Raw genomic sequence first — 16,484 nt, forward strand, 5'->3', positions numbered from 1 at the left:
TTCCATCCATCCATGCTTCCTTCCTTCCTTCCATCCATCAATCCATCCATCCATCCATCCATCCATCCATCCACCTGCCCATCCATTTATTCATTCAACTATCCTTCCATCCATCCTTCCATTTATCCATCCATTCACCCATCCATGCTTCCTTCCTTGCTTCCATCCATCCATCCATCCATCCATCCATCCATCCATCCCTCCATTTATCCATCCATTCACCCATCCATGCATCCATCTGTTTATCTATACATCCTTCCATCCACCCATCCATTTATCTGTTCAACTATCTATCCATCTGTTCATCCATCCATGCACCCATCCCTGCTTCCATCCATCCATGCTTCCTTCCTTCCTTCCTTCCTTCCTTCCTTCCTTCCTTCCTTCCATCCATCCATCCATCCATCCCTCCATCCCTCCATCCCTCCATTTATCCATCCATTTACCCATCCATGCATCCATCTGTTCATCCATCCATCCACCCATCCATCCCTCCATTTATCCATCCATTCACCCATCCATGCATCCATGCATCCATGCATCCATGCATCCATCCATCCATCCATCCATCCATCCATCTTTGTATCCATCTGTCCATCTCTATATCTCATCCCTCCAATACTGGAGTACTCAAAGTCCCATGTCAGGTTTTAAAGATCCACTACTGAACAAGAACAGCAGAGTACCTCACTCATGATCTCATCCCGCTCTCTTAGTTGTGCATCCAAAGTCAGAGTTAAAGATACATTTTTAGAAATGATTGTGTACCCTTTCTAGAGGCAGAACTGACTACCTCTAAATTGCCCCTGGGAAGGAACAGGCTCTCCCCTGTTCCAGGTTCCTCTGACAAGAAGTGTTTAATTCTCCACACAGTCATTCCTTAGGTCTGGCCACTCTCTTCCTTACTGCCCCTTTCCTACTAGTTCCAGAGATGGCATAATTTCTTTTTTTGTTGTGGTTTATTTTTCAAGAACTGATTATGGGCAGAAGAGGAATAAAAATATGAGCTGCCAGCCGGGCTCATATGAAAAGACAGCCCACTGGAGATGAACCTGTTCCCTCACTTCTCCCCACAGGCAGACTTTGCTGTAGAGGCCCTAGCCAAGGCCACCTACGAACGCCTTTTCCGCTGGATACTCAGCCGCGTGAACAAAGCCCTAGACAAGACCCACCGGCAAGGGGCTTCGTTCCTGGGGATCCTGGACATTGCTGGATTTGAGATCTTTGAGGTACAGCTTGGTGGGATCATGACAGCCGTGGTGTCGGCTCTTTGGGCAGAAGCTTCACCTCGGAGAAGTCATTATTTTAGAGAAAGGCAGGCCGATGACGACTTAGGGTGGGAGGCTGTCTAGCTGAGGTTAGATCCTCAAGGGTGTAGGAAGCGTGTTGGTTTCTGGAAGTGGGATGGCCAGAGCTGCGACTGGGTGCAACAGGCGAGGCTTGATCCCTGCCACCTCTCTCTTCAGTCCTCCGCCACGAACTCTAGGCAGACTTCGCTGGGGATAAGCCCTCTCTGGGCCCTGAAATGGCAGACAGGCTCTTGTGGAAAGGACACAAGGGTGGCAGGCAAGGGGCTCTCGCTGGGCAGAGCTCCCCTGGCCCCGGTGTCCCCTGACCAGGACGCCCCTCCCCCACCCCTCTCGCGGGCGCAGGTGAACTCCTTCGAGCAGCTGTGCATCAACTACACCAACGAGAAGCTGCAGCAGCTCTTCAACCACACGATGTTCATCCTGGAGCAGGAGGAGTACCAGCGCGAGGGCATCGAGTGGAACTTCATCGACTTTGGCCTCGACCTGCAGCCCTGCATCGAGCTCATCGAGCGGCCGGTGAGGGCCTGCCTCTCACTCGCATGCGGCCTTGTCCGCCCGCATGTGGACCCTGCCTTCGCCCCTCTCCACCGAGTCCCTGCGAGCTCCAGCACGCTTCCCTTAACCCGCAGTGTGCTGGCAAAGGCATTTCCTTTTCTTATTTCTCTCCCCTCCCCTTTCCTCCCCTCCCTCCCTCCCCCTTCCCTCCCTTCTCCCTTCCTCCCTCCCTTCCCCTTCCCTCTCCTCCCCTTCCTCCCTCCCTTCCCCTTCCCTCTCCTCCCCTTCCTCCCTCCCTTCCCCTTCACTCCCCCTTCCCTTCCCTCCCTCTCACTTCCCTCCCTTCCCCTTCCCTCCCTTCCCCTCTTCTTCCCTCCCTTCTCTTTCCCTCCCTGCCTCCCCCTTCCCTCCCCTACCTCCCTCCCTTCCCCTTCCCCTTGCCTCCCCTCCCCTCCCTTCCCCTTTTCTCCTCTCCCTTCCTCCCTTCCCCTCCCCTCTCCTCCCTTCCTTTCTCCTCCCCTGTCCTTCCCTCCCTTCTGCCTTTTCCCCTCCCCTCTCCCTATTCCCTTCCTTGTCTTCCCCCTCTCTGACTCATTCATTCCCAAAGGCAGGGGTCTTTGTTTTTCTCACTGATGGATCCCCAACTCCTAGAACCATGGCCACAGTAGGTGCACAATAAGTCACTGTTGAATGACTATTTACTGAGCACCTATTCTGTGCCGGGCCCTCTCTTAGGGGCCGGAGATGTAACCATGAACAAGATGGACATAGTCCCTGCCCTTCCTGAAGGAGCAGACCAAGAAACAAGACAGACAAAGAAAGCCACTAAAACTTCTCTGATAAGGCCTCTGCGGAGAACGATTTAAGGAGGCCTGCTTTGGACAGAGCAGTGAAGAAATAGTTCTCAGGGTGCCTGGCTGGCTGGGTCGGTGGAGCATGTGACTCTTGATCTCGGGGGTCATGAGTTCAAGCCCCACATTGGGTGTAGAGCTTACATTAAAAAGAAAAGAAATACTTCTCTAGCGAAGTGAAGACCATTTCTACCAAAGTGAATGGCAGGTGTGAATTTGGCTGTGCTCCTGGCCTGTCTGGGCCACAGAGAAGAACCCTGAGGTGAATTTATATGCAAAGCATCAAATTCAAGCCTGAGATCTTTGTGCTGTTCCGCGTGTACTGTCCACGAGGGGGCAGAATTGCACACGTTCTGTTGGCGCCTGCCCTTCTGGCCTCAGTGTGGGTCCATCGGCCACAGGGCCATCTGAGGATAGACTTGTAGGTGTGGGAGGCATAAATCCGGCTTTGTAGGCAGATACGGTCACAGAGGTAGGGGCTGCCTACGGGGCGTTTCGGCGGCCAGCTCTTTCTGGCAAGCCCGAGGCTTGAGCACCCTAGCTGTGATCCCACCCTCCGTGCTTTCCACAGAACAACCCTCCGGGTGTGCTGGCCCTGCTGGACGAGGAGTGCTGGTTCCCCAAAGCCACAGACAAGTCCTTCGTGGAGAAGCTGTGCACGGAGCAGGGCAACCACCCCAAGTTTCAGAAGCCCAAGCAGCTCAAGGACAAAACAGAGTTCTCCATCATCCACTATGCCGGGAAGGTACCAGCCATGGGCCCCAGGGCTCTCCCTGTCCCCAGGGACCAGGCGGGGCGTCAGAGTGGGAGTAGTTAGGGAATGGCAGAGCCCAAAGGCATCTGGTGTAAATCACTCCAAGCGAGTCCTATGAATGATTTGTCTGAGTGTCTGTAAGAGATACATGTCCTAAGACATAATTGTATATCTATTCTAACCTCTGTAACCTATTCCAACCAAGGTAGCCAGGCAATTCTTTCTTGCGTAGACTCTGAATCCTTCCCACTACAACTTAAACCCAACAGGAAGGGCCAACTGGGATGGGATGGCCAATAAACACACCTTCACACCCTTCCAACAAAAGTCTCCCTTATCACAGCCTTGAGTTTCCTATCACATGCCTGTGCTGTCCAGGGAAATAGATGATGGTTGTTTTCTCCCCCTCCTCCCCCTCCTCCTCCTCTTCCTCCTTCTTCTTCCTCCACTCCCCCTCTGCCTCTTTCTCCTCCTCTCCCTCCCTCCCTACTTCTCTCTTCCTCCTTCTTCTTCATAATGATGATCATCATGTGATAGCTGTAAATATATAGGACCTTCACCCATGGCTCCTGAGGGTCCTGGATAGTGTAGAAAAGACACAGCTTAGTCTGGCTTGCAGAATCTGAGTATTTTATTCTCTCTCCCCTACCCGCCCCCCGACTGCCGCATACAAACAGGCAATGCCCTGTACCAGGGGTTGGCAAACCACGGCCCATGTGCCAAATCTGGCCCACAGCCCGTTTTTGTAAATAAAGTCTTATTGGCACACGGCCACGTCCATTAATTTACATAATGTCTTTGATGGCTTGTGACAGTATGTGACAAAGAAGTTGTGGCCTACAAAACTGAAAACATTTACTATCTGGGCCTTGTACCAAAAACGCTTGCCAACTCCTACCTTATATTCAAGGGAGTGTACGTTCCCTTAAGCACCTAGAGTAACACTTTTCTTTTCCCTACTTTCCAAGTGATAGTTTTTAGTTCCCTCTCCCATCAGGCCTGGCTATCATCATCATAACCCACATCCCGTAATAACCCACCAGAGTTATTTTACAAGTTCTTTCCATTTCATAGTCACAATAATAGCATTAAGAGTTTGGTCACTGTCAGTGTTGAAGTTAGGAATTTAAAAAGCTCTATGTATCCTTTTTCTTTATATCCGTATATCAGAATCTCCAAGTTACCCAAACTACATTCATCACAGATGGGAAATGAGATCCTCAAACGTAATTTAATTGTTGCCCGGTCTTCTCCACATGAGAGAAGATCTTTGGGTGTGAGGGAGAGTGTTTGCCATCCCCCAAAGCCCTACACCTTTAGGAGGTCACAGCCGTCCTTCTGGGCTCTGCAGAAAGGAGGCTGCCAGATGCTTGCTAAGAGAAGGCAAGGATAGCTCCGCAATGGCGACTGTTGGCTGATGCCCCACCATGCGCAGGGCCCTTTAACATACTGATCTATCAGTGTCTCCATTGGTGTTTGCGGATTCCCATCATGGCGGCTCTAATGCCATTTCCGCTCTGACCTGGGAGGATCCGGGAGGGAAACAGGAGGCCGTGGGCCCTGCCCTTAGTTTGTAACTGAAGCAGAAACACCTGACCAGTGGTGGGATCCTTGGCAGGTGGACTACAATGCCAGTGCCTGGCTGACCAAGAACATGGACCCGCTGAATGACAACGTGACTTCCCTCCTCAATGCCTCCTCGGACAAGTTTGTGGCCGACCTGTGGAAGGACGGTGAGGCCCTGCCTACTGGCGCTGGAGGACTGGATGCCAAGTCCTCTACCTCCTTGCAGTTACCCCTGGCCTGTTCCCACGCCTCGTCCCAGGATGGGTGGGCCTGTGTGGGGTGGGGAGAGGGCAGTGTGGGCGGGTGTCAGGGATGACTTGTTGACACATTGAGCCACTTCCTGAGTGGTGACCCCTGACCCCTCAATCTCACACCTGGACCCCCGGGGGAAGGTCTTAAATCAAGGCACAGGCTGTAATAGAGGAAACGGTAGTGCAGGGGTCATGGCGAGTTCCCATCTGGAGCCACGAAGACAGTCTTGTCTCTGCCCTGCACTGGCTGTGTGATCTTGGACAAGTCTCTTGACATCACTAAGCTTTAGCGTCCTCTTTAGTAAAACCGGGAAGATGACAATAGTTCCCAGCTCTCCTAGGATTATTGTGAGGGTAGAATTAGACCACAGGCTCAAGCTTGAGCATGTATTAGGACCTCCAGGGCGACGTGTCAAAACTCAGACTGCTGGGCCGTACCCTGGGAGGTTCTGACTCAGCAAGTCTAGGTGGGGCCTGGGAATTTGCATTTCTAACACATTCCTAGGTTCTACTGCTGATGCTCTGGGCACCACACTTTGGTTGCCTCTGAGAACCAATGAAGAGATAATCCATGGGAAGGGCTGAGCACCTGCCACACCCGTAGGAAAGGCTTAGTACATGCCAGCTGCTGTGATGACTGTTAGGGGCAGTGGGCTTTTCTGCTTTTGTTCCTGGACCTTGGTGCCCACAGCAAATTCTGTCCTTGGCACAGAGCCTGTGTTGGTGTTGGGCTTATAGGACCGGCCACCCTTGATTTTGGTGTGGTAGAGAATTCTGCACATGGGGGTCTGCTGTGCCAAATGTCTCCTGAATGCTCACCATGTACCAGGCCCTGGGATGGGGTAATGGCATCTCCCCCTGGGATTCCTGACCAACCCAGCAAGGTCCTTCTCTCAAGGAGCCCAAAGTCTTGCAGGAGACAAGACTTGATTACATGGAGCCTGAGTACAAGGAACAGAAATGGGGCATCTTAATGCCCGTGGAGTTGAACTGAACCACCATCAACCAACTGAATATAAAACTGTCTTCTATAGACGGCTTCATCCAACAATGGACGAATACACATTCTTCTCAAGCTTACATGGAATGGCCACCGAGATAGACCACATTGGGGCCATAAAACACACCTTAATGAATCTGAAAGAATAGAAAGCATACAGTGTCTGCTCTTAGACCACCATAGACTCTCACCAGAAATCAGTAAGAGAAAGGTAGCTGGAAAATCCCTGTATCCATGGAGATTAGACAAGACACTTCTAAGTAACAGGTGACTCAGAGAAGAAATTTCTTGTTGTGTGTTATTTATCAAGAGAGATTTAAAAATGCTTTGAACTAAATAAAAATGAAAACACAACTTAGCAAAATTCATGGGGTGCAGCAAGAGCAGCGCTTTAAGGGCAATTCATAGCAATGCCAGTGGTTTGAGCTTGGCATGCGCGGGACCCACTGGGCTGGTGAAGTCTCTCCTTCTGTTCTGAAAGAAAAAGAACCGTTTGGGGCGCCTGGGTGGCGCAGTCGGTTAAGCGTCCGACTTCAGCCAGGTCACAATTTCGTGGTCCGTGAGTTCGAGCCCCGCGTCAGGCTCTGGGCTGATGGCTCGGAGCCTGGAGCCTGTTTCTGATTCTGTGTCTCCCTCTCTCTCTGCCCCTCCCCCGTTCATGCTCTGTCTCTCTCTGTCCCAAAAATAAAATAAAAAACGTTGAAAAAAAATTAAAAAAAAAAAAAGAAAGAAAAAGAACCTTTTGGTGGTTGCAATAACACCACCACATATTCTTTGTTGAGCATTTGTAAATGTGCCAGATTCCTACCTTGGAATACTTACTACATCTTCTGCCCGGAATATTATTTTTATGGATATTTACCGGATCACTCACTCCTCTCAGGCCTTTGCTCAAATAACTTATCAGAGAGATCACGCCCATCACTCTCTTTCCCCCTTTATGCTGCTTTATCTTTCTAAGCATGCCTCACCACTTAGAATATTACTTGTATACCTAATATCTATCCTTCTCTTTCCATGAGAATATGTGTAGAGTATGGGCTGGGGTGTGTGTGTGTAGAGACACAGGGTCTTTGTTCATGGCCATATCCACGGGGCCTGGCACATAATAGGCTCTCAAAAAACATTTGTTGGTAGATGAAGGACTGAAGGCAGGCAGGAGGGGTAAATGCTCTCCATGCCTTGTTCACTTACTCCTGCCCTGTAAAGTAGATGCTGTTACTACCCCCATTTTGTAGAAGGAGAAACTGAGGCACAACATGGCACCAGGCCAAGGCCATGGCATGAGCAGGATTTATTCCCGGGTCTCTGTGACAACATCAGAGAGAATTTGGGCTTTCAGGGGCTTTCAGTATTTCCCAACTAGACAATACACAGAAAGCAATCCTCTGCACACCTCCCTTTACCTATTGCCAGAGGAAAGGTGTTGGCCGGCAAAGGAAAGAAGGGGGTGGTGCTCCCCAGGAGGGAGCAGAGGACTTGGGGTCTCCACACTCTGGTCTTCTGGCCTGTTGTGGGGGGTTGAGGGCTCCTGGGTGGGCCAGAGGCTGACACCAACATTAATGTGCCCCACAGTGGACCGCATTGTGGGCCTGGACCAGATGGCCAAGATGACCGAGAGCTCACTGCCCAGCGCCTCCAAGACCAAGAAGGGCATGTTCCGCACGGTGGGGCAGCTGTACAAAGAGCAGCTGGGGAAGCTGATGACCACGTTGCGCAACACCACACCCAACTTTGTGCGCTGCATCATCCCCAACCACGAGAAGAGGGTGAGGCCCCCTGCCCGGCTCCTTGGGTGGTCAGAAGGTCTTCCCTGGGGCTAGCGTCGGGCGGCTTTGGGAAAGGGAGAAGCAGACCGGGGTAAAGAGGCAGGAGGAAAGCTTCCCTCCATTCCCCAAGGGCTCCGTCTGACATGGGAGGCAGGTTGTCTGAATTTGGTAGCCGTTCCGCATCCTGGAGACAAAGGAAAGCAAGGGAACAGAAGGGGCTTTCAGCCCTGGAGTTGCTGGCCAGGGCATCAGGTCCCTCACGCGTTCGTTATTCCAGTCAGTATTTACTGAGCTGCACCTGTGTCGGATGCTGGGGATACGGTGCTGGATGAACTGCAGTCCCTGCCTGCAGGTTCGCATCGTGATCTAGTGCAGGGGTGCTCGGCTGGGGCGGTCGTGTCCCCCAGGGGACGTTTGGCCATGTCTGAAGACACTGTTGGTTGTCATAACTGGGAGGGAGCTGCTGTTTGCATCCAGCGCATAGAAGCCAGGGAGGGATGCTGTTAAACACCCTGTGGTGCACCGGGCGGCCCTCACGGATGGAAAAGCAGAGACCAGTCCAGCCCCGGGTGCCAGTGGTGCTGATGTTATGGGAGATCCAGTGGGAGAGAGAGACAAATGAGCGGCTATCACAGTGTAACGTGGTAAATTATGAGAACAACGTGTAGCTGGGCTTCCACTCCAGCCTCAGGGCTCGGAGAAACCTGCCTCCGGAAGGAGGAGGGATCCCCTTGGTGAGGTGGGGCAGGCATCCTAGGTAGAGGGACCAGCAGAAGCAAAGATGTGAGTTGAGAAACGAAGGGTCTAGGTAGGGAAACACTAGGTAGGTCGTTGTTTCATGCGGACGTGTGATGGTGTGAGGCCGGGATTGGGGAGAGACAGGGCTGAATCACTTGGCAGGGGCTGGTCCTTGTGGGTTGACCCGAGCTTGGCCTTCCTTCCAGAGGATGCCACTGGGGGCTTTTGAAAGCAGGGGTATGTCATGATCCGACTGACGTTAGAGAAGGGGCATGAGAGGTTGCAGGGGGGAGGCAAGACAACAGTGGGAAGCAGGCGGGGTGCTCTGGGGGTGAGCGGATGGCAGTGGAGAGAAGCGGGTCCGTTGGGAGTTCTTTGGGAGGTCGCTGCTGTAGAACTGAGGAAGGAGAGGTGACGAGGAGGAAGCCGCAGCGTCCAGCCACATGATGCTGGTGTCACCAAGAACCAGAGAGGCCTCTCGTGGGCCTGATGAGGTGGGACCCCAGGCCTGAGATTCGGGGCTCGCTGCTCCCGGAGTCCCAGCCCCAGGGGTCCACTGGCCTCTCTGCCCTCGCAGTCGGGCAAGCTGGACGCCTTTCTGGTGCTGGAGCAGCTGCGGTGCAACGGGGTGTTGGAAGGCATCCGCATCTGCCGTCAGGGCTTCCCCAACAGGATCGTCTTCCAGGAGTTTCGCCAGCGGTGAGCCCGCCGGGCAGGCACGGGGTGGGGTGGGGGTGCAGGGGCCGTGTGAGCCAGGCCGGGGGGAGGGGAGGCGTTGGGTCAGTGACACCCACCCTGTGTCTCCAGCTACGAGATCCTGGCTGCCAACGCCATTCCCAAAGGCTTCATGGACGGGAAGCAGGCCTGCATTCTCATGGTGAGCCCTGCCCCCAGCCCCTCCCCAGAAGTCCGACGGCAAACCTCCCGGCCCCTGGTGGCGTCGCCAGGAGCTCATGGGGGGCGGGACCCTCCTTAACATGCCTCACGTAGGCCCCGTGTCCCAGCCGAGAATGGAACACCTGTCCCCCTTTCCTCCTCCAGATCAAAGCCCTGGAACTCGACCCCAACTTGTACAGAATCGGGCAGAGCAAAATCTTCTTCCGAACGGGGGTCCTGGCCCATCTGGAAGAGGAACGAGACTTGAAGATCACCGACGTCATCATGGCTTTCCAGGCCATGTGTCGGGGCTACCTGGCCAGAAAGTAAGGACCCCCATGCTGTATCGCCTCCTGGCAAACAGCCCAGACGCGCACACTCCCAGAGGCTCTCGGGCCTCGTGTCCTGCTTCCCTGCTTCTACGAGACGGTGTAGTTTCGGAGGCATCCGTGACTGACTGGCTGCTTTTGGTGGCAGAGACAGAAATGGTGCCGCTTTAGAGACACGCACTAGTTTCAAGGGCAGGCCGGGAAGGGGGTAAGATCGTGGCCTTGGAGTTTTAGATGTGGCTCCCCACTTACTTGCTGGTGAACCTTGGACAAGTTACTCTCTCTCTCTCTCTCTGAGGCTCAGGTCTCTCCACTGGAGAATGAGGATACTCCCACCTGCCCCATGGGGTTGTCAGTGAGGAGTCCATGAAGAGGACTGAGAGCAGGGCCTGGTTATCGTGTGAGAAGTGTGAGAATGTGGTAAAGAATCTGAGGAAAGAGTGTCGGGCTGCATCCGTAGCCCCATGTCCGAAAGGGGTTCATAAGGCAGAGTCTTGGACGATTGTGAAGCCTGGGGTCTGCGTGAGGGCTGAGGTTCCTCAAGGAAACTCACATCCCAAAGAGGAGGACAACAGGGCTGGCAGACTGGCTCTCTATCCAGGGCGTGTGTTACCACGAGGTACGGACCACGCTCTTATCGGCAGAGCCCTGATAGCGTTGGGCTGCTTCATTGCCACGTGGATCCAAGACAGGCAAGGCCAGAAGTGGGGAGCTTGCAGTCCAGGGACAGACCTCCGTTGTTGGATTTCATAACTAAATTCTCTGATGCCACTCCTCCCAGCCTCACTAAGTAGAGAGTTCACCCGTGCTTCAAGATGGCGGCCGAGCAGGGGAAAGAGGAAGGAGCTCTCTGTGCTGTGGTTTCGCAGACCCAGCAGCCCTTAAACAGGAAGAGCGCTGGTTCGGTGTCAGATTTGAGATTTCTAAAATGCACCCGAAGGAGAGAAGAGGTCTGTCAGACGCTCAGCTTTGGGGAAGACACGGGACGGTTGGAGATGTGTAGGAATGGCCTTCCTTGGTGTAGTTTGGACCACCGTCCCGAGTCCAGGCTATTTTGTGAGCTGGGGTTTTCCTGGCCCATGAAGGACCAGGGCTCTGGCCTCCAGATTAGTTAAATGGTCTGTGCCCAGACAACGTGCGTGTGCTGATGCTCGGAGCTTCCTGAAGAATCTGAGTGGGAGAGGGGCGCCTGGGCGGCTCAGTCGGTTGAGCATCCGACTTGGGCTCAGGTCATGACCTCACTGTTCGTGGGTTCGAGCCCCACATCAGGCTCTCTGCTGTTAGTGCAGAGCCTACTTTGATCTTCTCTGCCCCTCTCTCTCTGCCCCTTGTCCACTCAGACTCTCTCAAAAATGAATAAACATAGGGGCGCCTGGGTGGCGCAGTCGGTTAAGCGTCCGACTTCAGCCAGGTCACGATCTCGCGGTCCGTGAGTTCGAGCCCCGCGTCAGGCTCTGGGCTGATGGCTCAGAGCCTGGAGCCTGTTTCCAATTCTGTGTCTCCCTCTCTCTCTGCCCCTCCCCCGTTCATGCTCTGTCTCTCTCTGTCCCAAAAATAAATAAACGTTGAAAAAAAAAATTTAAAAATGAATAAACATATACATATATAAAGAATATATGTATTTATATTTATATAAATATATATATATATATATATATATATATATATATATATATAAAGAACCTGAGCTGGAGAGAATGGGGGGATGTCCCCACACGAGTCACAAAACCACATGTCCAGCAGATGCATCTTGCTTTCAGGATGCTGCAGGACAGGACCCCATGGACAACACAGGGAGGCGGGTGCCGGGCCCCCCAGGGCTCCTCACGACGTCCCCTTCCGTCTCCCCAGGGCCTTTGCCAAGCGGCAGCAACAGCTGACAGCCATGAAGGTGATTCAGAGGAACTGCGCGGCCTACCTCAAGCTGAGGAATTGGCAGTGGTGGAGACTTTTCACCAAAGTGAGTGCTCCGCTCCCCGCCCCCCCGCCCCACTCTGGGGACGCTCAGCCCGGGCTGTCCCCTCCAGATGCTCCCGAAGCGGGGCTGTTGACCTTGAATGACTTTGGCTGTGATCCAGAGCATTTCCATCACCGCAGGGACCCCAAGCGTGGCTCATTTATGGCCACACCCACTTCCCCGCCATTGTCCCGTCACCACTCATCCGTTTTCCGTTACCGTGATGTGGCCATTTCTAGAACGTTACATAAATGGAGTCCTCTGATATGTCATCGTGGGGACTGGCTTTTTCACAAAGCACCCTCCCCTGGAGATCCTTCCAGGTTGTTGGGGTATCCACTGTGTGCTCCTCTGGGGACAAAACTTGTTCTTGCTGGGTCACTAGCTGTCACGAACGGTTGTGCCAAGTGGTGACAGACAGTGTGTGACAGACACAGCCTCCTCTTACGTGCCCTTGAGTGAGAAAATTGGCACAAAGCTTTCTCGTCGAGCAATATTGATCGAGCTCCCATTGTGTTCCAGGCATGTGCGAGGTGTTGGGGGTACCGCGGGGGGAAGAGACATCATGGGCTCTGGTCTCATGAATGTTCTAGTTGAGTGGGCGAGCAGACAGGGAGCAGATAAACACGGAAATAGATACCTAAAGGTGAAATGGGATAAGTGGAGGGAAGGAGCCAGAGTCTACACAACAGGGGATTCCCTGGGGCCAGGTGAGGGCTTGAACACAAGGAGTCAGGAGTCAGCCTAGGGAAGAACAGGAAGGGGAAGCTTCTTCTTGGAAAGGTTCATCTTCATTGACCTGACTTCTGAAACACTGTCCTAAGGAAGCCATCTGAAATAAAGAAAACCAGAAATTCAGGGTATTTGTTATGGCCTTGTTAAAATAGCAAAATGCCAGGGCACCCGGGTGGCGCTGTTGGTTAAGCGTCCTATTCTTGCTTTCAGCTCATGTCATAATCTCACAGTTGTGTGGGTTCAAGTCCCACATCAGGCTCTGTGCTGAGAGTTAAGGGCCTGCTTGGGATTCTCTCTCTCTCTCTCTCTCTCTCTCTCTCTCTCTGCCCCTGCCCCTCCCCCACTCATGCTGTCTCTGTCTCTCTCAAAATAAATAAATAAATTTTAAAAAGAAACTTTAAAATAGCAAAATGCCAGTGTCCAGTCCCAGCAGACTCATTAATTTAATAGAATATTTTTAACTCTTAAAAATGATGGCTGTCTAAAAACCCTCGACAAAGTAGGGTTGGAGGGAACATACCTCAACATAATAAAGGCCTTATATGAAAAACCCGCCGTGAACATCATACTTGATGGAGAAAACCTGAGAGCTTTCCCCTAAGGTCAGGAACGATACAGGGATGTCCTCTCTCACCACTTTTTTTTTTTTAATGTTTATTTTTAAGAGAGAGAGAGAGAGAGAGACAGAGCTCCCGTGGGGGAGGGGCAGAGAGAGAGGGAGACACAGAATCCCAAGCAGGCTCCAGGCTCTGAGCCATCAGCACAGAGCCCAATGCAGGGCTTAAACTCACGAACTGTGAGATCGTGACCTGAGCCAAAGTCGGATGCTCAACGGACTGAGCCACCCAGGCGCCCTCCCACTTTTTTTTTTTTGTAATGTTTCTTTATGTATTTTTGAGGGAGAAAAAGAGAGTGCACATGAGCAAGGGAGCGGCAGAAAGGGAGGGAGACACAGAATCCCATGCCGGCTCCACACTGTCAGTGCAGAGCCCAACGTGGGGCTCAAAACCACAAACCGTGAGATCATGACCTGAGCCCGTATCAAGAGTTGCACACTTGGGGCGCCTGGGTGGCACAGTCGGTTAAGCGTCCGACTTCAGCCAGGTCACGATCTCGCGGTCCGTGAGTTCGAGCCCCGCGTCGGGCTCTGGGCGGATGGCTCAGAGCCTGGAGCCTGTTTCGATTCTGTGTCTCCCTCTCTCTCTGCCCCTCCCCCGTTCATGCTCTGTCTCTCTCTGTCCCAAAAATAAAAATAAACGTTGAAAAAAAAAAAAAAATTTTAAAAAAAAGAGTTGCACACTTAACTGACTAAGCTACCCAGGCGCCCCTCACCACTTCTGTTCGACAAAAATGACAGCTATCAGAAAAGAAAGTTGTCAAGATGATAGAACAGCATGGGGTAATAATAATAATAATAATAATAATAATAATAACCACCTTACAGTTTAAAGTAATGGAAGCAGCATATAAAATTGGGCAGCATCATCTCGGGTGTATTCGGTAAAAGGCTGGCGGGAAGTGCCGATAACGCCCGTAACGACCTTGATGGGGAGGTAGGATGTGGGAGATTTTTTTTCTTTTTTCTCGTTTTCCCCTCGGAAGGAAACATGTTGGTTTGTCCGCAGTAACGCTCTCTGGGCAGGGACTGCATGGGAGAAGGGGAGACTTTTTCCTTGACGCTCAGCGCCTTTCTCGGTTGCCCTAGTTGATGGTTTCCCAGCCTCGGCGCCGTGGGTGTCCGGGGATGGACCGTCTTGTGTTCTGGCGGCCGTCCCCGTGTGTTCTAGAACATGAGACGGCATCCCCGACCTGTGCGCGCTAGGTGTCGGCAGGGTCCCCGGGAGTTCCCGGGGGTCCCCCCCACCGGGGGGTGCGGGCCGGGGTACGCCCGCCCCTGGTGGCGGAGCGCGATCTCGGTCGCGACGGGAGCCCGTCCCTCGTGTGCTGAGCGCAGCTCATGCGTGCCCGCGTGCGCGCAGGTGAAGCCGCTGCTGCAGGTGACGCGGCAGGAGGAGGAGATGCAGGCCAAGGAGGACGAGCTGCAGAAGACCAAGGAGCTGCAGAAGAAGGCGGAGAGCGAGCTCAAGGAGCTGGAGCAGAGGCACACGCAGGTAGCGGGCCGGGCGCGGCTGGGGCTGCGGGCAGCCGGCCGGGCACGCCCCCGTGGGGCTCAGCCGCCGCCTGCCTTCTCCCCGCGGGCAGCTGGCCGAGGAGAAGAGCCTGCTCCAGGAGCAGCTGCAGGCCGAGACGGAGCTGTACGCCGAGGCCGAGGAGATGCGGGTGCGCCTGGCGGCTAAGAAGCAGGAGCTGGAGGAGATCCTGCACGAGATGGAGGCCCGCCTGGAGGAGGAGGAAGACCGGGGCCAACAGCTGCAGGCCGAGAAGAAGAAGATGGCCCAGCAGATGCTGGTAAGGCCCCGCGGGGGGCCGCCCGCGGCGGGGGTGTCCGAATCGCTTGGCCCTCATCGCAGGGTCCCGCGTGTCCCCGTTGGCCGGGTGTGGGGACCGGGGGTTGGAGAGGAATGGCCGTCTGCCCCAGGCCACACGGCCAAGGTGGGGACTTGAAGGCAGGCCCCCCCACTCTCTTCCGCCCGGCACTCCGCCCATGAAAACCTTCTCAGGCACAATCCCACGTGAGGGGCAGGCGCATCAGTTATCGATCGCTGCGGGAGGAAGCCCCCCAGAACTTAGCAGCCGTTGTGTCACAGGGTCAGGGGTCTAGGAGCAGCCCGGCCGGGAGGTTCTGGCTCAGGGTCTGTCACGAGGCTGCACTTGGGACGGGAGCCCAGGGCTGGAGAACCACCCCCCCCCCCCCGCCCCTCCATCCATGAGGCTCACTCCGTGGCTGTCAGCAGGAGGCTTCCATCCCTCACCTGGGGGCTGCTCCCTGGGGCTGCCGGAGGGTCCTCACTTCAGAGCGGCTGGCTCCCCTGCAAGGAGGGGTGAATCCGGAGAGGGAAGAGGAGAGGAGAGCACGGTGCCTCGTAGAGCCTAATGTCGGGCGTTACACTCCGCGGCTTCTTCCCGATTTTATCTGTTGGAACCGCTTTGCTAAGTCTGGCCCACGCTGAAGGGGAGAGGACCAAAGAATTTGTGGACATAGTTTGAAACGGCCACGGTATCTACTGTTCCCGTTTGACGGACGGGGAAAACTGAGGCCCTGTGAAGCCAAGTGGTTTCCCAAAACTTGTATTTCCAGTAAAAGGAGACCGCAGAGCACAGGGGCGAGGAGGCCCAGCCTCTGGGTGGGTCAGTCCCCAGAGCTCCGAGGAAGGGACTCTAGGGTGAGCAAGGCTGTGATTTTTTTTCCCTTCCCCCACCAAGGACCTGGAGGAGCAGCTGGAGGAGGAGGAAGCTGCGAGGCAGAAGTTACAGCTCGAGAAGGTCACGGCCGAGGCCAAGATCAAGAAACTGGAGGACGATATTCTGGTCATGGATGATCAGAACAACAAACTGTCCAAAGTGAGTGGGGCCAGCGTCTACGTTAACACGGCTGGCTCCGTGGGGCCGAGGGCTCCGGATACTTGCCCCTTCGGGCCAAATACAAGACGCCGGAGGCCACACAGAGGGCTCTGGCTTCAGCAGTGGGAGGCGGCCTCCTGACTGTCGTCCAGATACCGGTGGGCCATGGACGGGGAGCCCGGTGGTCCCACCAGCACCGGGTCTCAGAAACTCCGTGCCAGTGGAGCCCCCCTGGGTGTGCAAAGGCAGCCACGTGTGCCTGACTCTTGGGAGCCTCTCCCTCATTCTCGTGGACTGCTTCCAGTCCGTAATAGGGTGACTGGCTGTCCTGCTTCGTCTGGGACTGAGGGCTTTCTGGGATGGGGACTTGCAGTGCCCAAAAGTCCCCATG

The 16,484-nt window shown here is 54.1% G+C and overlaps 1 protein-coding gene across 4 annotated transcripts in view; it reads left to right on the forward strand.

Annotated features, from left to right (window-relative positions):
- The window catches only part of MYH11 (myosin heavy chain 11), a 126,017-nt gene that overhangs the window by 85,295 nt on the left and 24,238 nt on the right, over positions 1–16,484 (forward strand). For all 4 annotated transcript variants that reach the window (XM_047838895.1, XM_047838896.1, XM_047838897.1 and 1 more), the window contains 12 exons: positions 1,077–1,229; positions 1,653–1,826; positions 3,228–3,401; positions 5,029–5,143; positions 7,803–7,996; positions 9,312–9,433; positions 9,542–9,611; positions 9,776–9,936; positions 11,791–11,899; positions 14,611–14,742; positions 14,834–15,040; positions 15,956–16,093. In XM_047838895.1, coding sequence (XP_047694851.1) covers positions 1,077–1,229; positions 1,653–1,826; positions 3,228–3,401; positions 5,029–5,143; positions 7,803–7,996; positions 9,312–9,433; positions 9,542–9,611; positions 9,776–9,936; positions 11,791–11,899; positions 14,611–14,742; positions 14,834–15,040; positions 15,956–16,093 — 1,749 coding nt within the window. The remainder of the gene's footprint in view (positions 1–1,076; positions 1,230–1,652; positions 1,827–3,227; positions 3,402–5,028; positions 5,144–7,802; positions 7,997–9,311; positions 9,434–9,541; positions 9,612–9,775; positions 9,937–11,790; positions 11,900–14,610; positions 14,743–14,833; positions 15,041–15,955; positions 16,094–16,484) is intronic.

Source organism: Prionailurus viverrinus, chromosome E3 (genome assembly GCF_022837055.1).
Source record: "Prionailurus viverrinus isolate Anna chromosome E3, UM_Priviv_1.0, whole genome shotgun sequence".
NCBI classification, from domain to species: Eukaryota; Metazoa; Chordata; class Mammalia; order Carnivora; family Felidae; genus Prionailurus; species Prionailurus viverrinus.